At 38.4% G+C, this 23,410-nt stretch overlaps 5 protein-coding genes across 5 annotated transcripts in view; 2 read left to right on the top strand and 3 right to left on the bottom strand.

The window, feature by feature from the left end:
• The window catches only part of LOC117573389 (ABC transporter G family member 23), a 203,142-nt gene that overhangs the window by 103,655 nt on the left and 76,077 nt on the right, over positions 1 to 23,410 (top strand). The window lies entirely within an intron of this gene.
• Positions 19,249 to 19,623, bottom strand: LOC117576234 (metallothionein-2-like). Its single transcript, XM_034260852.2, has 2 exons — positions 19,519 to 19,623; positions 19,249 to 19,459 (listed from the first exon to the last, which is right to left on the bottom strand). Exons 1-2 carry the CDS (start codon positions 19,541 to 19,543, stop codon positions 19,350 to 19,352), a joined length of 135 nt encoding a protein of 44 aa, XP_034116743.1. The 5' UTR covers positions 19,544 to 19,623; the 3' UTR covers positions 19,249 to 19,349.
• Positions 20,891 to 21,146, bottom strand: LOC117576991 (metallothionein-2-like). Its single transcript, XM_034262176.2, has 2 exons — positions 21,057 to 21,146; positions 20,891 to 20,991 (listed from the first exon to the last, which is right to left on the bottom strand). Exons 1-2 carry the CDS (start codon positions 21,079 to 21,081, stop codon positions 20,891 to 20,893), a joined length of 126 nt encoding a protein of 41 aa, XP_034118067.1. The 5' UTR covers positions 21,082 to 21,146.
• Positions 22,405 to 22,749, bottom strand: LOC117576992 (metallothionein-2-like). The gene is made up of 2 exons (XM_034262178.2): positions 22,672 to 22,749; positions 22,405 to 22,606 (listed from the first exon to the last, which is right to left on the bottom strand). Exons 1-2 carry the CDS (start codon positions 22,694 to 22,696, stop codon positions 22,506 to 22,508), a joined length of 126 nt encoding a protein of 41 aa, XP_034118069.1. The 5' UTR covers positions 22,697 to 22,749; the 3' UTR covers positions 22,405 to 22,505.
• On the top strand, positions 23,018 to 23,353 carry LOC117576987 (metallothionein-4). Its single transcript, XM_034262173.2, has 2 exons — positions 23,018 to 23,129; positions 23,192 to 23,353. Exons 1-2 carry the CDS (start codon positions 23,105 to 23,107, stop codon positions 23,299 to 23,301), a joined length of 135 nt encoding a protein of 44 aa, XP_034118064.1. The 5' UTR covers positions 23,018 to 23,104; the 3' UTR covers positions 23,302 to 23,353.

Genomic DNA, 23,410 nt, shown 5'->3' with positions numbered 1-23,410 from the left:
ATATGCATAGATACATAACATCATTGTTCTGGGTCAAGGCCGTGTGACTGTGACTGGTCTTGCGGATCAGTTGAGTTTCGAGAGCTCCTTGCATCTTCATTAAGCGCAAAACACGCAACAACCGCAGCAGCAGCATCAGCAGAAGCAACGATGCTGACGACGACGTCGACTTCTGCATGGTTAATCATACGACGCGTGGCCGCAGCTCCACCAATGTGAAAGTCTCACCCCGAAAAAGCCTTTCAGCGCTAACAAGCAAAGCTACAAGCTAGCAGCTACCAGCTACAAGACACGAAACAATGGCAAATATTGTGACAAAAGCGTTGCACAACCACACACACACACGCACACACACACACACAACGCATAGACAACGCTGGCAAAGACGAACAAAGAAAAGGACGAAGTACTCGCAGTGTAAATATACAATTTTATAATAACAAAGCACGTCGCAGGTGCAATTAGTGTGCAAATAAGCGTTTATTTGCTTTCAGCAAACAAAGAGTGAGAGAGCTAGAAGTAGAGAGAGAGAAAGGGAGAGAGAAAGAGAGAGAGAGAGAGAGAGAGAGAGTGAAAGAGAGAGGGAGACACACAGCAGGCAACCAACTGACAACGATATCTGACCTCGTTTATGTCAAGGTGTTTCAACTTTGTCTATACTCCCATCTCTCTTGCGTTCCCCCGCTTGCCATCAAAATTAAATTTCAATTTAGTCTTACATCAATTTTGGCTAATACCAATGGGATCACATGTGGTTGCAGCTATTGTATTGCCCACAGCCCATCAATCAGTTTTATGTCTGCCCTGTGTAGCAATTGCTGTATGCCTGATAACATTGATAAAGATGCTGATCGTTGCCGGCACTTAGGCAAATCACATTCAACATGCGACTGCTTTTCCTTCTCCTGCTGCACATTGCTGCACATCACATGGCTCAAGTGCTCAGTCATTGAAATACTAGAGCACAGCATGTGTAAAGCAACACCGACAAAACAAACTCCAAAGGCACCGCTGCACTATGGGGCATTTTCCATTTTAGCTGGCATTTAGGCGTTTTTGAAAAGTGTTCCAATTAGAAAAATGTTAATGTCAATGCATTAACAGAACATCAAACTGTTATGGATCGTACCAAAAACATGTATATCTAACAGCTCTTTTGAGCATAACAGCTGTAAAGTCAGCTGTTGCATCCGAAAGCACGCGCGCTAAGTTTGCATATTTTTTTGAGTGAACTTTGTTATTCATTTATTTATGTTGAAAGCTATTAACAAAAAAAAAAGAAGTGATGGATAATAATTTTGCATGTTTGTACTATATGTTAAATGTAAATAATTAATCAAATTGTGTGTGTTTATACTAATATTTTGCAAATTTTTTAAAGCCTTTTAAGCTGGATTTTGAAGAACAATTTTCAACTTTGGAAAGGATTTTGAAAATGAAGTTAGCAAAAGTTAGCAAAAACTTCAAGTGTATGTTTTAGTGTTGTCAATTCTTAATCCATCAATAGTTGTCTTATTCTGCACAATTCCGCACAATTGGCACAATTTGCTTTTTTCTCAGGGAACCTCACGTTTTCCAACACCGATTTGTGCTCTGCAGAGCTCTGTAGGAAATAGAGAGAAGGGCCGTCTGAAGCAATGTTTTGTGAATAACTTCCTTGTTTTTGATCCGATCGGCACAAAATTTGCAGTGCACATCCGGGATAGGATTTACATTATGTCTACCAAGAATGGGGTCTTTTGCTCTAAAACTGCTCAAAATATTTAGTTTTTTCAAAATTTTGTGGGCGGAAGGGGCGGGGAAAAATTTTAAGGGGCGTGTCGAATTCTGAAGGGTAAGTACATAGTGGTTTTAAAATTTTATAATACTAACTCCATAGGTGTCCGTAATATTCAATTTTTTTCGATTTTTGTGGGCGGTAGAGGTGTTGCCACGCCTACTTTTCTATGATACATTCCTTGGGAATAAAGTAACATAATAACGAAAACTGCAGTAAAAAATCTCTTATGGTTTACTCGTAATATTAAATGCCAGCTAAAATGGAAAATGCCCCATAGTGCGCTGGGGACTGCTATTTGCTTACATGTAAAGTACACTGACATCGCCTGCAGCAACTACAGCAACAGCAACAGCAACAACAACATCTCAAATAAAGCAAATCCTAAAGCAACGACAACTGTCACAGCTCAAACTCAACTGCAGAACTCAATTGACTAGCAAGTAAGGAAGGAAGCAAGCTGGCTGCAGCCACTCGGAGACATCGTCTCACACATCGCATCCCAAAACATTCCCCCACACAGTTGCCAAGGGGCACAACCTGCTTCACATCTTCTGAGTCCAGCATAACCCCGTAAAATCTCCACTTCATCGTCCCCCCTCTTTGATTTGTTTGGCAAACTGGCTATCCCCACTGTCCACTGTCCACTGTGACAGTTGGCAGCTGCCTAAAAATGTACCCGGCAAATTGCAAAACAGCACTGGGATTTAGATTGCAATCGCAGCAATTTTCTACAGCCAGCCAGACACATTGTGCTAAATGAAAATTAAAATCTATTTCTATACACTACACGTATATATACAAAGAGTATTAGCCATTCGATTTGGAAATTGATTGTACTGGAATGTAAATTTGTTTGCAGTTCTTATCAGCTGGCATTGCGGTTCATCATCATTTGCATTTCGCCTCTAGGATAGTTAAAAGTTTTTTGGTTGCCCGTAAACTGTACTAAAACGTTATTAGCGCTTAATTAGAACACAACTTTTACTTTTGCTTTTGCTGTTGTTTTTGCTGTTGCGACCAACCTCAACGCCAGACCAAAACTAGAACCGCGCCCTAACCACAAAGGGAAAAAGGTGCGCCCTGAAGAACTTTTGCTGCAGCTTTGTGGTAAAGTTTTAATAATGTTCAGCTAAAATGAAATAATGCGTTTTGCCGGCAGACTGCAGAAAACTCAACACTCAACCGACTGAGTATGAGGGCGGGGGGGAGAGAAAGGAAAGTTGTACTCCATAGTGAAGTTTTTGCTTTAGATGGGCATCAACGAAAGAGAGCACATGGAATTGAAGCGGTCAGAAGTCGCCATGAGAGCAGTTGGCAACTTAAAAGTTGCACTGAACCAATTCATTAAACATTCACCGAGTTGTCTCTGGCGTCAAAATGGGCCACACTCACACACACAATGCAACGTGCCGCAGTAAAAGAAGAGGCCAGGAGATTCGAGACTCCAACTCAGACTGAGGCTAGAAAGAGAGAAATGTGAAAGGCTTTTACACAATTGTCATATGTCTCTTCTTTCTGTCTCCGTCTCCGTCTCGGTCTGTGTCTGTGTCCCTCTGTGTGCCTTTTGTTGCCTCTGTGATAGGGTCAACAAACTGTCGACCATTTCAAATGGCCCATGCATGCTGGGACAGACGAGGACATTTTCGGTGCTAAAATGTTTTCGTGGCCAGCTGCAACAGCAGCTGAAGCTGAAGCTGAAAATGTCACTCAATACATTTAACAAGCTTTCTGCCCTTTTGCTCCGATTGGCAGCAGGAAACTAATGAATACGGGAGCAGAAACACATGGTTTCTTTGGGTGCTTGAAAGAGTTTTTTCTTCTTGCGTAGTGAGTGGCGAACATATTTCACATGGCGCCAATCTGAGAGCGCACATAATCAAGTATCAATCATACGCACAGTTGCCGCTGGCATGCGCTAAATTAATATTAATACGTAGGCATCAGCTTTGGCAGCACACTTCAACACAGACATTATTAATAATATAATATTGTGTGGGGGTTAAACCAGCTCGTAAATGTTGAATGACAGCATCCGAATATTAAATGAGAGTCCTTGGTCAAATTGAGTGTGCATTTAAATACCCTGCAAAAAATGAGATAAAAATGTGCAGCATTTACATTAAAATAAAGAAAAATTCTAGATTATTTTTAAGTTTCATTTTATTTTCTTAATTAAAATACATATTTAAGTAAAGTATTCAACTGTCGCATATTGCGTTTACTTTCTATCTTTCTGCTACTCGTCGAGCTAATTAAATTGCCGAAATATAAAGTGACGTATATCAAATATGTACTTTTGAACATAAGTATACATATGCTGTAACAGCCCGCACATGCGATGGGCTATCAAAAATTTAATAGACTGTCAGCACAAATAATAACAACAACAACAGCAGCAGCAACACGAGCAATTGGGTGCACGATGCATGAGCCGCATTTGATGGGCATTTACGAGGCACTTTACAAGGGCTGCAAGCCAAATAAATATATCAAATGTCAGCTCACTGTCATGCCAGCCATAAAGTTCAACAAAATAATGCCATTTTACTATGCCCATTGCGACGATCCATTAAATAATACGCTTACGCTCTGGGATTTGCAATCAATGCCTAATTAAATTGCCTTATTTGGTCACAAAAATTGAAAATCCCATCACAAAAATACAAAAAAAAAATGTCCACAACATAGTGAAATACGATTTATATATAATATATATTGCGTAATACTCTCGCAATTTGATTATACTATTTGTGTTAATACACAAGCATTGAATTTGCTTATTTATTGCACTCCACGAGGCAGTTGAATACACTCGCTCAACACTCGACTCAATTACTGATTTAGAAGCTGCTGCCCCAACAATGTTGCCATGCAGAGGCAAGCTATAAATGGCAGCAGCTTCTGGCGTGTGTCCCGCTATGTATGTGAGTGTGTGTGTGTGTGTGTGTGTGTGCGGCGGAAGTGGGCGGCATATGCAAACACACACACACAGACGGAAAACCGTTGAGAGTGTGGCGCGTGTGGTGTTTAAAATTAATATGAGTATCTCGTCTGCCATTACACTTCAATAAGTTTTCAATGAACACTTTGAAACTATTTTTATACACCGTTTACACCTATGTTAAACACAACACTTTTTGTGTTGTCTGTGTGTGTGTGTCTGAGTATCTCTCTCTCTTTTGTGTGTGTGAATGCTTTGAATGACAGCAATTTATCTTTTAACCACACCATGATTTATTGATGTCGATTGGTTAAAGGTATAAAAACAGCATTTTATGCTGCATTGAAATGTACATAAATCAACAGCGAACATTATATATTCTCATTTTTTGGTGAACTCTTTTATCGCCATGCGAGAGAATTTCTTTAAACGAGTTTACTAATTCAATTTATGTATGTTATCATACGCTTTTTCAAGGCTTTTTGTTTTTGCATTTATGCTATACGCTATGCGTGATCAGCATACTTTCTAGTACTACACTTGGCATTAATGAAGACAGCCCTAAAAGTATGCAACAATATTTATTCAAGCGGGCTTAACTAAAGAGCGACTGCTGAGCACATTGCGTATACGCCGCGTTGCGCTCTCTTAGTGTTTTATCTTTATCCGTTTGCTCTTTTTTTGGATGAGTTTCTCTTTCATCCGCAACTGCGCAATGAAATTTGGCGCTACGGCAAGCGGCTACGGATAAGATTGTGGAACACACGTGTTTTTGTTTACCTTCGTCGTTGTTGTTTTTAGCATCAGGCAACGGAAGCAGCAGCCTCTGTGTAACCCAGTTCAGTGCGTGGCACACTGCACCAATCAGCCACGAATTGTGCGTGTGTGTGCTACAGCTGCTGCTGCTACTGCTGTTGTTAGTGCCACACAGCTACTGCCACTGCTGAAGTGCCTTGTTCGTTTCGTTTGCTGTTATTTTGGATGCTTGCGGTGGGCCTGAAGTGGAGCTCTCATCTTACCTCTGCAGGCACCACTGACTACTGTGACTCTGACTGTGACTGTGAAGTTCCTTTTTGCACATTTGTGCTGAGTGGGCACTCGAGATGTGCCAACTACCGGGCGAGGCGAGTCGAGTCGAGTCGAGCTCACAAGTGACAAAACAGTCAAAAAGGACACACGCTGCCACGCTACGTCACTTGTCACTTGAGTGAATAATGTGCAACTGCAACTGCCGCATAACAGCATGCAAAAGAGCTGTGTGAAGTTTTATTTAACTTCTTAATGCGACTTTGATTACTCTCAAACACACAATGAACTATTCGGAATTATGATCGACTTCATGGCTTATTTCATTCTGACAGACAACTCCAAAAAATTTACCACTTCAATTTGCCCATTGCTGTGGCCTGTTAACTTTTTAAAGCGAACTTACTCGTTTATTTGCGTTTTTCATTTAACTCGTCGCAGAAGAGTCTTACAGAAAACCTCAAACTTAATTACGAGTGCTACAAAGGGGCCACAAATGTTCTTTACTGACTGCTGCGTTGCAGCTGCTGCTGTTCTTTTTTGCTTCATTTTTTCTTTTCATTTGTTGTTGGATTTTTGCAGCACTTTTTGTATGCCTTTTTTTCGTTTTGTTTTACTGAAAACGTAAAATTTATTGGCTGTAAAAATGTTGTGAAAATTTTCGCAAAGCTACGGAAAATTATTACAAGTTTGCATGCATTATGGTTAGCTGTCTCGCTCAAGTGGAACAGCTGCAGCTTGAATTACAGTGCTTGAAACTCTCTCGTTGAGTATGTGTGTGTGTGTTGTGTGTGTGTTTCTGGCAGTACGACAGCAGCAAGCCTCTGGCTTCTGCTTCAACAAACATGTGAGTTTGCACATATACATAATCTGCACCTGCTGGTAACTGCCACAAACACAAAATCGTATATCCTAGCATACACATACACTAATTTAGCTATATAATTTCGTTGGTATTTGTTGACACAAATTTGGTAGAAAGTATGCAAAACGAATTCTTTATTTTATTTTCGAATTGAACTAACTGACCGAAGACGGAACAAAAGAGCAGCAGCAGCAGCAATGGCAGCGGCATCGGCAGCCTTTGGAGGCCTTTGAATTTATATTTAACTTGGCGCTGTGCAAATTTAATGAACGCTGCTGCTTAATTATTCCATTTCAGGCAAGTTTATTTTCTACACGCGCGTTTTTATGCCGCAATTGAAATTTTTAATTGGCAAATGCGTGGGCGCGTCCACAATCCACTCGCAGTCTGTCGCGGGACTACAAACGGGAGAGAGAGCGAGTAGGAGTACAGAGACTGAGAGAGTGAGAACTCTATGCTGTGGTCCCTGAGCGTCGCATCGCATCGCATCGCGTCTGGCGGCGCTTTGTGGCATTTTAATTACAAGCCCCGAACGCAAACGCAAGCGCAAAAGCGAACGCGAATGCGGACCGTTAATGAAATTAAAAAGCGTCCTCCACAAATGGAATTATAATAAAATAGAGTTCGTCGACGTTCGCATCAAACAAAACACAAAAACGCCAAAGATTAAACGTGGCCATCACTTTTGCGACTCTAATGCCATTCTTATCGCCTCCTCCCGCACACCCTCGCTCTAATCCTCATCCACCTTGAACTTTGTCAATTCGCATACGTGAATGAACGCACCACTGTGTTCATTTTGGGAGTCGCACGTGCCTGCCAATCGTGACTAATTAATTGGAATTTGCGGTTTGGCTTTAACGCAATTAGTTAGCCGCAATTATAATTAGTGTTATTTCACACTTGTCTATTTGATTGCGGTTTCTATCACTGACAATTGATTAACTAGCCATTAACATTCATTCGACCATGACAGCATCGAAAGACTTTCACCTAAAAACGTTGAAAGCCTCTACAACAAAATTGCGTATACGTAATATTATTAGTTGTACTCAAATTTGAATGCCAAAACATTTTGAAATTGCTAACGAATTTTACATCAATTTATGGCCAGTCATTCGTATACATTTATGTATATATAGAATGGGTTGTGCACCTATGAAAATGTCCAAGCATTTGAATTTATCACTTTTTTGTCAAATCCGCAATAATAGAGCGAGGGTTGTTTGTGGTAAGGAACAGACACGAAACATATAAATCATCAATAATAAATAAAGATGCAATTAACTTATAACTTTAGAATTATCAAATAATTAAGGCTTGGTTGAAAATAAACAAGAAAATTATGAATCAGATAATAACAATTAACTTTAATATAATCAAATACTTCAATGAAATGTATAAAATGTATAAATCAATAATAATAATAACTAATAATAATCACTAATGTATAATAAATTTCATGAGAATTGAAGAAGAACATTGAGGAATAATATAAATCAAAAATAAAGATAACCATAAACTTAAGTATAATCAAATACTGGAAGATTTATAGAACGAAAATAATAAATTGCAATAGGAAATAACCAAAGTATACAAAATACTCGAAGAGTAATCTGTTTATGATGAAGAAGATACAAAACATTTGCTATAAAAATCGAAAATAATAAATAGATAATAATAATACCCACACTTACACTAAATAGTCATCAAATTTTTGAGGATTGGTAAGGAACATACTAAAAATGTATCAATCTGAAGTAATAAATATGAAATGAATATAACCAATAACTTAAGGAAGCATCAAACACTTGATGATTATGGGAAAGAATAGTAAAAATGCATAACTGAGAAGTAATAAATTGAAAAAGTTAATAAACAATACCTAAAGTAAAATAAAATACTTGAGGATTGCCCTGCTTATGGTGATGACATTTATTCCATAAATCCAAAATAATAAATACTCCAGGCTTACGTTGCTTAACTTTTCAGTTAACCCTCTCAAATTTGACCAAGCAGCTAACGTTGGCCATTTTATAAAATATGCATACATTTTAGATTTATTTTGTGTACGGCGATTATAATGCAAATACAAAACACTTTTGACAGCAGTCCAAACATGTTTTAGCCGAAGGAAACACAGTTACAGAACAGAACAGCACAGAAATATTTATATGTTAAATCTTTTTGCTATTAGAACGCACAACGCAATCACAATGCTTGCCACACACACACACACACACACATGGCCATAAATAATAAAATCACAACTGACGAGCCGATTTTAGGCGACGCTTTGGGGGGTTCAAGCGTTTCTTTTTTGTTCTTTTTTGTGTGTATTTGAACGACATCGACATCGACAGCGAAATCGAAATCGACATAGACGCTGTCTCCCTGGACGCTTACCTAAATCATAACCCGAACAAAGTGCGCAATAAACCCAAACAAATTGACACTCTCGATGCTTGGGGAAATCAATGTGTGTGTGTGTGTTGTGATAGCCGACAAAGTGAAATGGCCAAATATGCCAAATAACATAGATATGGATATTTTTATAGCAGAGGATTTCAGATTTTTTTGAGAGACTTTTTAGCGAAGAACGCAGAAGCCAGAAGCTGAGGCAGCAAATTGTGCAAAGCAATCGCAAACCAATTAGCACAAAAGTCAGTGCTAAAGGCCGTAAACTGCCAGAAAATATTTGACGTTCGTCTAATCAAATTTTGTCCGTGCCGCGCGCAAAAGTTGAAACTCGCAACTCGCAAGTTGTGAAATGAAATTGCGTCCAAAAATTGTGCCACCGCGTGTGTAATTTGCTGCCAACTGTGTGAGTGTGTGTGTGAGGGAACAGTAAAATCGATGCTTGAATTTTGGGTGAAAGTTTTGCACTTCAACGATGCGAAATGCAACTGCTGTTGCTATAGGCACATTACGTATACGTAATGTTACACTGCGTCAGCGGCGCCTTGCAATCTGTACACTTCATTAGCGACTGGCATAATAACCAGTCCTCCCTTTTCCCTCTTCCCTCTCAACTAGATTGCAAGCATTAATAATTCATCCATCCAAATGAAACCAAAGAGTTCACCGACTGAGGAAACTATGAAATTTAAATTGAAGCCAAACCACCTTTGCCAGCAAGTGACCATCTAAATGTAAATACTCGATTAGAGAACGCTTCATTGTTAATCTCTGCAGCAATACCATAAAATTTGCCATATTTCTTAGCACTTTATATTGCGATACCGAGTTTGTTTCGAAGACATTTATTTTATTGCAAGCAAAAGCGGAAAAAAAAGATTGAAAATAAAGTGGAAAAAGAAAGTTGCAGAAACTGCACTGAGCATCATTTATTTGCCATCCAATTGTTTTGTGTCAGAGTTAAACTGCTTTGTGGTGGCAGTTGCTGTGTTTTGGTATTGGTTCTTAGCCACCCAGCAAGCCACCCAGCCAGCCAGTGGGTCAGTGGTGTGCAATGTGGATCATAAAGTTGCCAATGCAAGGCAAACAAATTGAAAATTGCCCGATGCCAATTGCCAGTTGCCAGTTGCAATTATAAACGCGGCCATTTGCCAACAGATACTACTACCTCGTTCTTGCCCCATGTTGCATATTGTTGTTCTCGTTGTTGTTGTTGTTGTTGCTGCGTTAAAGTTTTTGCTTTCGCTTTGCTTTGGGTTAAGCTTGGGGGCGAACTGCTCCTAAAGCAAAGCATACAAAACTTTCCTAATAGCAGCTACCTCAACCAAGTGTGTGTGTGTGTGTATCTGAATGTATGTGTGTGTTGCCACAGTCAACTGAATGAAGCCAAAACAAATATAGGAAAAAGTTTTCCAATTTTCGATTGCCAATTGTGCAAAAATTTTCGTGCAACTTGCTAGGGGAATACGAGAATATACGAGAAACTTTTATGCCATTTCAATGTATGCTCTCCCGCGACCCTAGCCACGCCCCCCTCCCCACCTCTCTGCACACGCTCGTCCGCCCCTCGTTGCTATTTTGTATCTTTCCCGGACAGCATGTCAGTCAATGTTGCATAGACCAAAATAAAAATTAAAACTAATTATTGTTGAATTATTTCAATTGCCAACAGGCAGGCAAAATGAAGCGAAAATTCGCCAAAGCATTTAGCCGCAACTTAGCCGAGCAAGGAACCTTAATTCAGACAAATAAATATATATCTAATTTTTTATTATTTTTATTTTCTGCTGTTGCATTGTTGCTTTTGCTGGTGGCATTAACTTTCGCTTTGACGGCAAACTTTTGCTTTTCATGGTACAACTATCAGGCGAAAACTTTTGCGCAGCAAAGTTTTAGCACTTCAAGTGCAAGCGCGAAGAGGTGGCAACTTAAAGATGGTGGGCGTGGTGAGTGCTCCCACACACATTCACACACACACACACACTTACAATACTTGTGGAAAGTTAAGGCAAGTTTTCACTTGGTGCACATTTGACTTACTTGCTGTCCATTTTATTTTTGTGACTGATTCTGCAATTATATAGCAATATATGTACATACGTTGGCAGTTCGTAGTTTCAACTTGCCGTTGCAAGTTGCCAGCTGGCAGTTGCAACTTTTGCCAAGTGCTGCTACTCGCATTGCCAGATGAAGCAAGTGAAACAAGTAGTTATACTTATGCTCACAAATATACTATACAGAGAGAAAGAGAGTAGCATTTGTGCCTGGCACTTTAAAGTTGAAATACATAAGTGTAAGTGTTTGTAATGCGCTCGTTACATTTATTATTGAGTGGGCTGCTCTCTCCCCTCTCCACCATCCCCCTCCCTAACTGCTGCCAATGAAACAATGGAGTTGAAGTTTCGCCCTGCACATTTTCATTTTCAACTGTCTGGCTGGCAAATAAGTATATACATATAAGTCTCACAGTTTTTGGCCAAGAACCTTACCATTTGAATGCGGGGCGCGCATGACATTCGACACAATTCCCCGACGCTGGGCACGTTGCCCGTAGCATACTTATCCGGGCAACAGCAGCAGCAGCCGGCAACTATCAGTAACTGGAGGCGGGTTGCAGTAAATGCATATTTTATATTTTCATTTCATTGAAACCGACACGTAGCCACATTTCCAGAGTGCACACATAAGTATATATATGTATGTGTGTTCGTTAAGGTTGTTGCCCCGCCCACAGTTGGCCAAATAGACAGAGCGAGTAAAGTGTAAATTCGTATTGAAGTTGCCGCCAGGCTAATAAGATCCCAATACATGAGTGTGCCTGTCAGTGCTTTGATTGCCACTCGCAGCATATGCAACTCTCCTCTCCCACTCCCTCTCATGTCTTTTCAATTTTAATTAACTCAATGCCTCAACTCTTTTGTGTGTGATTGCAAAAGGATTTAAGCAGCATGCGACAGTGATTTCAATTTGATTTCGTGTACCACAAACCAAAAGTTATTATTTGCTCCATTTAAAAACTTTTTAAAAGCACTTTCATGTCGTAAGTTTTTGCCACAACTCAACTCAACTCAACTCGCCTCGCCTCTCATACGTATTTCAAATAAATCGTGTGTTTTTTCGTTTCCTTCTTTTTATTTTGATATACCATTTTTTGTTTGCTGAATTATTTAGGGTCATGCATATGTATTTTCGTATTTTGTTTATTTTTTACTATGCCCTCACGCGGTTTGTTTGCTTTATTTCGGCTGTTGCCATAAAAACTGTCCAAGTTGTAGCTTATCAAAACGAGTGGTAACGACTGCGCTCTCGCCTTGCCTTGCCCTGCCTTGCCATGCCTTATGTTGCCCCTGAGAAGCCGAACGAGAATGCCGGCAACCAAAGTGTATATTTACGCTTCGGTGGCTGTCACTGAAAATACTGCACTTTATGTTTCATCGGGGGACATCTAAAGCAGCCCTCTTAACTATCGAATTTTTTTTTTGGGTTGTAAGCAGGTCATATAAAAGCCAGTTGCATTTTTATGTTTGCCTTAATTTTTTTAAGCTAAATTCCTTTCGTTCTGTTAGGTAAATAAATCTAAAGTCTAATTAGCAAAATGTCGAGGCAAAAGAGACGCTTCACAGACTGCTCACACACACAGTCGAAAGTAGAGTGTAGAAATGTGCCACAATACCCGAAAAACCAGGCCAAGCGTTATTTACCAGAAAGTAGGCTTCCTTCGCTCTGCTTTGGCCCCCTTTTATCATCCTTACTCTCATTTCGCATGGGGAACGCGTTTGTCTGTTTGGCTACAGACCGCAGAAATAACTCGACTCCGGGTTTGATTTCAGCACGTTGAGTTTCGTTTCGTTCCGTTTCGTTTTTCTTTTTTGTTCTCCTGTTTTACTGCTGATTTGCTTTATTTTCTCATGGACTGACTTCGACGAGTATTTTGGTTGTATTTTGGCTTTTTGTTTAGACGACAAATTGCAAGGGTTTGGCATTCTTTCACTGCATCGCTGCATCCGATGTACGTGCCACGTGGTCTGCGCGTCCAAAAAGTGCCTGATTAAACGCTAAAAGCCACTGCTGCTCCAACGTTGACGTTCGATAGAACAAAAAAAAAACAAGTATTCAATTTCGATATCCAATTCGACATGCAAATGGCTAAATCGCTCCAGTCAGTTGAGTTGATTCAGCTAGTTGGCTGAACGTGAGTTTCATTTGTCTAGCAATTAAAGACGTTTGGTATTTGACTTTTTACTAGAACATTTAATTGCCGTATTTATCAAACATAAATCCTGCTAATAAATCATTGCAATTTCAGTAAAGCTTGCATTAATTTTCTCGCCCAATTTAAATGGATAAATTTGATGCGAAAATATTTGCCACAAGCCACTTGGCATTCAATTTAATCAACAGCTGGTTGCACATTTATTTGAGTAACTTGGGCAACCCAGTCACGTTATTTGTTGCCCAAGCAAATTAGTGGACGAGCCACTAAATCAATTTTCACAATTACCAATCCCATCGACCATATGTTGCTCTCTCTCAGCCGGAAGAAATTATGAAAGTTCGTCCCTTCAAATCGCCCAAAAATAATAATGTGAATGTTTCTAAGTAATTAATCAGCTAAAAATGCTGAGATAAAAGTCTGCAGCGTAGAGAGTGAAACTTTTTGGCGCGTAATTTGCATAAAATTTGTTGAATGTTTTCAGTTAGTTAAGTGCAAAACATATCCGAGTATGTGCGAATACTCGTTGCTGTAAATGTCAAGCCACATGCGATGCACAAAACAGTTGCCGCATTTGCGCTGCATTAAAAACGCATTTTCATCTCCTTCGCCAGCATGTTTAATAGTCTGTGCAACAATGTGCGATGCACTTCCATCTCTATGCGCATGTGTGTGTGAATGTGTTTGTTTTCAGGAGCGAAATTCAAGACAAAATTTTGCTTAGAAAATAAAGTATGTAACAAAAAAATGAACTAAATTAAATAAAGTTGAAAAATGCCAACGAAATATTTTTATTTTAAGGTATTTTTAATAGAAATGGAAGTGCATTGATCTTTTTGTTATCTTTTAATAATAGATTTACTAAGTTAAAAAACAACAATGTAAGGAACATATTTGAACAAGTTTTTTACGGAAGAAAGACACAAACCCGCTAACCATTTTGAGTTAAAGCAAAACAGAGTGGTATTAATTTCAAAATATACCAAATAAATATGCCGCATAAATACCAAAGTCAACATTTGTTATATTGAGTGCAAAATATACCAGCTTATTAGTAAGTAGGCGCTACAAAAGTATTTCTTTAATAACTTCCACAATTTTTATCTGAATGCAACTAAATTTTCAGAAATCATAAAGACTATAGCTATTATTGTTTTTATTTTATTATTTCTGTTTAACAAGTTTTCTGTTACCTTTGAAACAACTTTATCTAGTTTTATATTCAGGGGAAAACAACGTATTAAGTCACAAGGACGTTTAAGTGATTACTTACAACTATTGAAAATATGTTCTATGTTATGTACATTAACATATTGTATACATTATATATTATATACATTATATATTATAAGCTATTATTGTATGTACCGAAAAATAGCTTCAAAATTACGGTTGTTATTTGATTTGTATCGATCAAAATCTTCACTTCCTTACCCGTTTCAACACTGAACCGCTCCTGTGATCGTGTATGTATAAGCGTAATGCTGATGGAGCTCGTTTGCAGTGTGTATATGCGCTGGCAAGTGAGAGACCATATAATTTGAGCATCATGTTGATGCACTTATCAGTGCGCTTGGCAAGCACTGGCAATAGATAAACATCAGCCAAGGAAACTGCATTATACTTAGTTGAAAATGTGTAAGTATGTGTTTACTATGGGTGTATGTGTGTGACATCTCGCAGGCAATGCATTCAATATGGCACTTGCATACTTATGATGGCATCATCTCATCCGGCGCGTCATTGCTTATTAAAACATGCAGTCGTCTACTTTTGTGGACTTTGCGTGTGTGCACTCACATAAGTATGTGATTTTTGTTGCCGTAAAGCCATTCGCTTTGATTGCTTTTGGACAACGCGTCGTATGATTGTTTTTGCGTTGCACTTGTTGCCTTGGGAATAAAAAGGGGGAGCTTCCGCTGTTGCTACTTCTGCTACTGCTGCAGCTGCTGCAGCTGCTCTGTGTGCACTCGTGAAGCACTCAAGTGAAGAGCGTGTGACTCGAGCTGGACGTGGCAAAATTGATTTGTGCACGTGTGCTGTTAGCTAATGAGCCGTACCGGCCATTGCCCCAAGGAATAGGACACTAACACACAGAGACACACATACAAACACAACGCACACGCACACTAATACTTACATGAGTGCACAGAGAATGCGTCGGATGACAGAGCACAATTGTCAGTGACATTTTGCAGCGCATTGCAGTTGACAGCTGAGCGCAAAACTGCCAACTGCCAACCAACTGGCAACTGGCAACTGGCCGCAGTTGTGTTCGTCCTCTGTTCGCTTAATTAACAACATTACAACATTAACACATATATAGTATATGGGCTATATAATATAGTACTATGCGAGTACACTGACAAAAAAAATATCTAAAAACTAAATTTTTCTCTTAGTACTAAGAATTTTGGTTGCTCAAGAAAAAATTTTGGTTGCTTGGAAAACACATCTTCATTTCAAGAACAAGTCCTTAGAAATAAGAGGATAGAATTTTATAGCTTTACGACGAAAAGTCTCATAAATTTAAAAGAATATTACATTATTATTACTTATTTTATGTCTTTTTATTTTACTTTTTAATCATTTCTTCGGTTTTATTTTAATCACTTCACTTACGCAATACTTATCATCGATTCCGTACTGTATTTGCTCACAGGACCTTCTCTCTTAACTGAACAATGAACAAAAACATTTGAAGCTAAATAAATACTTTCGAGGAATTTTAATGGCTTACAGAATCTATATAAATCTAGTATTTGTGTTCTTGTTTTCAGATTAATGTTATAACTAATTAAGAATTTGTTTTTGAAGTTGTCTTATTTTAAGAACAAAATTTTTAATACGACTGTTCTTGATTTTAGAAACTAGTCTTTTTTCTCAGTGTAGTTTGCCAAAGGGCGAGAAATCGTGCTCATGTCATGGACATTAAAGTTGCACAATTAATTTAATGGCTAACCGGGCAACAAATCTCTGCACTCCCAAGTATGTTCGCAATTTATAGTGCGACATTTTAATTATGTCTGCAATAAACTTTAAGCCAACTATAATTATAATGTTTTCTTTTTAAAACTGGCAAACTGTGACTTGTGCGCTTGTTACTCAGCTGCTAAGCCATTGTCATTAGGGCTTAGACATTGTGTTTGTGTTTGTTTTTGTGTTTGTGTTTGAGTGCAGTCGTGCATCCCAAATTGCTGTCAACAGAGTTCCAGACCGGTTTAAGGCCAGTCAATACTTGGGGCTGGGCCATGACATGGCCAGGACATCCGGCCGCCAGCTGTAACACGCCCCGGATGTGGCGCTTAATGTGTTTGCTAAACCCAAAGACATTCACGCAGTTGCCAGTCGGTGCCTGCAATCACCGCGTCATGTGTATTTGTCTCCTCCACTATCCTCTATCTTCTGTGTGATGGCTTCAAAGTGTTTTGGGAAATCAGCGACAAAATCGAAAAACGAAATGAGTTTTTGTTAAATACATATATAGATAGATACTTCGCCCAACTCTTGATTACTCATTTGGGAGCCTTGAATCATCGATAATAGTAGTTGCAATAACAATAAAAAAAAAATACACACACATATGTATATACTTTAAACCATTCGCAATCAACACACTTGCTATTAACTCGCTGTGAATTCGCATCATGTGAATTTCAAATTAAATATAAATATTTAATATGAATTGTGTGAAGAAGTTTACAGGTCACGTTGCCAGCACATGCAAAATGCCATTTTGGAGGAGAAGAATTCTGTAAGGGATACCGAATAAAGATTTACAAATTGCCAAAATAGCCAAGATTTATGGTGGTTGGGCCACAAAATGTTTTTGCGAAGGTTGCGGATTGAGAGTTGAGAGTTGAGGGTTGAGGTCAACCCCAAGCGTTTAGAGTGCGTGCTGGGTGTTGAAAGTTTTTGCTGGCGCATTTCGCATTTTTGGCCATTTGAAACAGTCGAAAATTAGCAGCTGTTGTGGCAGACAAAAAGCAACTAGACACATTCCTAGTTTTTGGCCACCTGCCCTAAAAAGTTGCCGAATTACTTTGTTGTTGTTCGTTGAACTAATCTGTTAATTTATGTTGAAAAGTTAAGCAAGTTTTTGAAGAGCTTAACAAACAAAATGCAATAAATTATTAAGAATATTTTGCAGACACCTTGGATCCCCCACCCAATGGAAGAAATTACGATTAAAGTTGTGTGTGTTTGTTTTTTGTGCATTTCATTAATAAATATGTATTGTATATGTGTGAGTGTGTGAGTGCGAGTGTGTGTCCTGCAAGTTGGGGGGACGACAGCAGTGATTTGATTTCAACGAAGTTGAGTGCAACAATGGAAAAAGTTTTCAAAGCCAGCCAAAAGGCAAAAGTCACACGCAAAAGATAAACAAACTCAGCAGACTCCACACACCATCTAACGTCTAAAAAACATCTCAGCGCATCTCCCTTGACACGACTGAGCTCCGCCTCTCAACAGTGGAACGTGCCCAAGTCTAAAGTGGCTAACGGAAAGTTAAAATGTTCTTATGCATAAGTGATGCGACGTCACATTCTTTCCATAGACTCTTCGAATTTAGCTCTCTTTTTTTTTTGTAGCTCAACTCTGCGTTGCGGCATTTGATGGTGTTGCTGTTGCTGCTGTTGCTGCTGCTGGCGGCAAAGTGTTCACGAAGTGCCCGCATTGCAGTTGTTTCGCTTTTGCTGTTTTTTGCGTCCTTTGACTGCGACATGAAAACTTAATGCCGTAATTAACTGTTTGCGTTTGCGCTTAAAGGCCGCGACAGCGCAAATTAAATGGCGCGCATATCGCGTATACGCAGCGTGCGACTTAAGCCGCAACTTGCACGACTTCACGACCTCAGCCAACGATGCCAGCGAAGCCAAGCCAAGCCAGCAATCCAGTCGCGTGACCCACTTGCGGCTGCATCTCGCTCTCACTCTTTTTCCCCGCTGGCCTCTCAGCTTGTCATTTTAAGGTTTCGAGCTGCGAGGCAAAGTTGTTGCCTCTGTAGAATGTCATTTCTTTTCAGGTTTCTTTTTTTAACTTTATCAACACAAATCTCAAAATGCCGTGACACTCAGTTCCGTTTCTTGCCAGTGCAAAAGGTTAAACAATTCAGTCGAGCAATGTGCACATAAACTCGACCTAAAGATACCCACTATTGAAGGCAATGAGCCCAACATATAAACAATAGTTTATTTCCATGCGAGGCGAGCCTTTTCACCCTACCCAAAAAAAAAAAGCGGATATGAGCCATAACGAGGCAGGCAAATCGAGCGCCAGTGGCATTTTGGAACTAGCTACAGCGTTCAGGAAATGGCTGTAAAAACATTTGAACTCGAATTTCCCTCATACAAATTAACTTTGATGACTTGGCGCAAAAAGCAGTTTCATGAGGCGCGATTCCATTTCCGCCGCTTAACGCCATTAAAAACGCTCAAATTGAAATTTTTGGACTAACGCGAACAGTTTTTCGGGCTCAAGGTTGTCTTTCTGGCTCTCTGGCGCTTTGGTTCATCGTGACGCCGTCCTGAAATGTAATTGTCAACTGCAATTAGCGCGACTAATGCACTTTTTGGATACCAATTTACAGCCATTTCGTGTCTCTGTTTTCACATGTCTGTCAAACTGACAGTCACTCTCTCAGCTTGTGCTGTTCCCCCAAGTGGAATTTCTACACTACACTACACTACACTGTGTGTGTGTACACTAACCTACATAGGAGTGTGTACAAGTCTCGAAACACGCACAAGCCACAAATCGCCCAGGTCGACTCACTTTTAGGCCACTCAGAGACCGAGACCTGGTGGCGCACTCGTTGCATTTAAAGACTGCGGCAGACTCAAGTGTCCTTTGCCTCCTCCGAATGATGACCCTTCAAGTTTCGCAATGTATAAACATATTGCACTCGTGTTGTGCACTCAAGTGCCCTCTGCTTGCCTGTGCAAATCAAATCAAATTAAAAGTCTTCAAAATTTGCGACTAATTTAAAGAGTTTGTAAGTTAAGTACGTTAAATTTGTGTTTTAATTTAAATGGTAAATGTTTTACAACTTTTGTTCGTTATGATCAGTCAGAGATTTCATTGCATGAAAATCTTTAGTGTTTTCTCAGCTGCATTTGTTCTGGCAGCATTTCGTGGTGGCTGGTTTGCTGGCGCATTGACATTGCTGATTTCCGGCACAGTTACCGCCACATTTGCCTGAGGTGCACTGGCAATCTGTTATAGAAAACTTAATTTGTTAATTTGAGTTCTTAATTGGGATTCACTTCACTTACTATTTCCACATCCTTTGCAAGGCATTTTAAATATGTTTAATTATAACTTTTCAAACACGTTAATATGAATAGTTGACGCGAACTTCGCTTTTTGTTTTTGATTCCAACACTCAGCAGCTACCGCTTTTTATACCCTTCAAACAAGCTGATAAGATAAGAAAGCCGTGTGCAGTTGCGTTCAGTCTACGCAGCAGAGAGAGAGCGAGAGTGAGAGCGAATGTATTAAACGGTTCTCTGATAACGCGGCGGCTACGCAATATTTTGCGCACGCTTTATTTATTGTTTGTGGCTTATGCTAAATATTGTATAATTGATGACTGGTTTTTCCAGATTCCCACATGTGGAGTGCAAAACTGCATACTTTCGATATCTATAAAATGCGAGTGAAGCTGACTCAGACACAAAGTCAGCAAAATAACTTCGTGTTAAACAGTTGTTAATTTTCGTTAATTCACACATTTTTTTCTAAAAACTGAAACGTAAAAATGGGCTGCAAAGGTTGTGGAAATAGTAAGTGGAACTGGACACCAATAGATATACAATACTTAAGCCATATTCTCCATATAGACTGTCAGTGCTCGGCTACCAAATGTGGAGACAACTGCGCCTGCAGTCAGCAATGCAACTGCGTCTGCAAAAATGGACCCAAGGACAAATGCTGTTCCAACAAAAATTAGTAAACGAACATCAATATGGCTTTAATCCTCTTTATAATGCAGAAAAAATTGAGCAATAAAATAACATAATATGAAAAAGAGTAAATACATTTTTTTAATCCTAGCTAAATATATTCTGAGGAAAAAAGGAGAAAATGATAAAAGTTTCCAAAGAAGATTTTGATGAATTTTAGACATAATTACTAAATGGTTTTATTTAAATCGAACTTGATGTTAAATTATTGCCAAAGTATATCCATATTCAATAAATATATCCGCTTACATTTAAGCATTCCCATTGAATTTTGAAATCTAAGCTACTATATAATATGAAAAATAAAGCTTTTATTTAGAATGTCATCTAATCATTTAAAATTAAAAACAAATCTACTAGAAAATCAGAATTATTAAAAATGAATAATGTTTCCAATTAGCTAACTTAAGTAAGTTTAGTAAGCTTTGAATTTAATAATCGCATTCGCATACTGCATTGATGAATTCCAATATAAAATATATATGTATCTGCTTTAGTTGCCCATTTCACACTCATAACTCTAGTGAATAATTTAAATATAATCTCTTTTACACCCATTCAAGTAGCATCGCCAATTTGAAAAACCAACAAAGATTAAGTTTAAAATATATATCTAAAATTTATTAAAGCATGAAGTTTATGTAGTCAGTCATAGGTATAGAATAAATAGGTTGATGAGCATCTATTTATTTTGACAGCACTTGGAAGCTGGTTTGCTGGCACATTGACATTGCTGGTTTCCGGCACAGTTTCCTCCGCATTGGCCGGCAGTGCACTGGCAGTCTATTAAATAATTTAGAAGAATTTATAAGTTAACAATCTTTTAATTTTGAATTCCTTTCACTTACTGTTTCCGCATCCTTTGCAAGGCATCTTGATTGTTGTTTTTTTAAAAGGTTTTTAACACTTTAATATGAAATGTTGACGCGAACTTTGCGTATTGTTTTTTGATATTATTGCCAAACAATCGCCGCTTTTTATACCCTCCAAACCAGCTGATAAGAAAGCCGTGTGCAGTTGCTCTCCGACAACAAACAGAAAATACAAGAACAAACGCAGATAACGCGGCGGCTACGCAATTTTGCACACGCTTTGATAAATTTATTTCATATGTGTTGTAATGTGTACAATAAACAGATGAATGATACTTTTTAACTCTTCCACGGTGCACAAAATTGCATACTTAGGATATCTATAAAATGCGAGCGAAACTGAAGCAGAGACAAACTCGCAAAGAAGACACAGTGCTATAAAGTATTTTATTACAATACGAAATTAAAACAAACAAAACAAAATGGGCTGCAAAGGATGTGGAAATAGTAAGTTAATTAATCTATCTGTACTTCCTACAGTTTTTAACCTTCATTCTCTTTATAGACTGCCAGTGTTCAGCAACAAAATGCGGCGACAACTGCGCCTGTAGCCAGCAATGCAACTGCGTCTGCAAAAATGGACCCAAGGATAAATGCTGCTCAAACAAAAATTGAGAATATGTTTTATCCTTGAATTGCAAAATATGATTTCAATAAATTGTACAATATAGACAGCTAAACTGAACGTTTTTATTTTTTTAATATTCTAGTAGTATATGGCTATGAATAGATCTCATTCAGATGAAACCTGCTTGACAATAGACAACATCGTCGACGGCTGAAAAAGCACCACCCCCTTGATCACCCCTTTAGGCCACACAAAGAGTGGTAGTTAACACAACTTCTTGTAATTATCCCTAACATGTAAAATTTTCTGTCATTCTCTTCGTCATAGAATTTATTTATTATCTTTAGATAGATAGGTTGTATATAAATAAAGAATATTAAAAAAAATGCAGATGAAATGATTGAATTTAAAAATATTATGAACATATTTTCCTCTCTATTTTATGCCTTTTGTATAAAGAAAAAGATTTATCATTGAATATAAAATAATGAAAACTCCCCCACAACTACTTTGTGATGTAAATTTCCATTGCTAGATTTAAAATCCGTAAGTTATAAGCAATTAATATGATTCAATAAATTGAGTTGTAGCCACTTTAATTTTGTTGGGTCTCATATTTGAAAAATTGCAAAGACATAAAAATAGGTATAAAAATTCATAATGTTTAAAAAACCCATTTACAAGTAAACCTCAAGTTCACTCTCAAATCATACCAAATTTACCCCAAGCCACCAGTTAAATAATGAAACGATTAGATGATTAAATTATAAATTATACATAATATTTATTACGCTTCAGTTATTAACAATCAGTCGGAGATTTAAATGTAGAACTCTTTAATGTTCTCATAGCAGCATCTATTTATTCTGGCAGCACTTGGAGGCTGGTTTGCTGGCGCATTGACATTGTTGGTTTCCGGCACAGTTACCTCCACATTGGCCGGCAGTGCATTGGCAGTCTATTAAATAATTTAGAAGAGTTTATAAGTTAACAATCTTTTACATTTGAATTCCTTTCACTTACTGTTTCCGCATCCTTTGCAAGGCATCTTGATTGTTGTTTTTTTTTTAAAGGTTTTTAACACGTTAATGTGAACTGTAGACGCGAACTTTGCGTATTGTTTTTTGATAATATTGCCAAACAATCACCGCTTTATATACCCTCCAAACCAGCTGATAAGAAAGCCGTGTGCAGTTGCGCTCCGGCAAGAAACAAGCACAAATCGCAGATAACGCGTCGGCTACGCAATTTTGCGCACGCTTTGATAAGCCACAAATTCTATGCTAAATATTGAACATTCTCGTTTAATCTCGTTTATGGAACTTTGAGCAAATGGTGTGCAAAACTGCATACATTGAATATCTATAAAACGCGAGCGCAACTTTTAGCAGACAACAAGTCATCAAGAAGATACAGTGATAAACAGTTGTATACTTTACTAAACATCAAGAACAAAATGGGTTGCAAAGGTTGCGGAAATAGTAAGTACAAGTGAACGAAATTATTTAAACTTATTTTAACAAGCTTTATGCTTATACTATAGACTGCCAGTGCTCGGCCACCAAATGCGGCGACAACTGCGCCTGCAGTCAGCAATGCAACTGCGTCTGCAAGAATGGACCCAAGGATAAATGCTGCTCCAACAAAAATTAAGTGGCTTTGCTTAAACAACACCTTCCATTGGCAATTCATTTTGATAATTGAAAAGTAAATAAAATATAAATTATCGAACATTCTGCAAATTAAAATTGTAATCTTACTA

Source organism: Drosophila albomicans, chromosome 2R (genome assembly GCF_009650485.2).
Source record: "Drosophila albomicans strain 15112-1751.03 chromosome 2R, ASM965048v2, whole genome shotgun sequence".
Classification (NCBI taxonomy): domain Eukaryota; kingdom Metazoa; phylum Arthropoda; class Insecta; order Diptera; family Drosophilidae; genus Drosophila; species Drosophila albomicans.
Note: the sequence above shows the minus strand (reverse complement) of the source record. Positions and strands in the feature narration are given on the sequence as shown.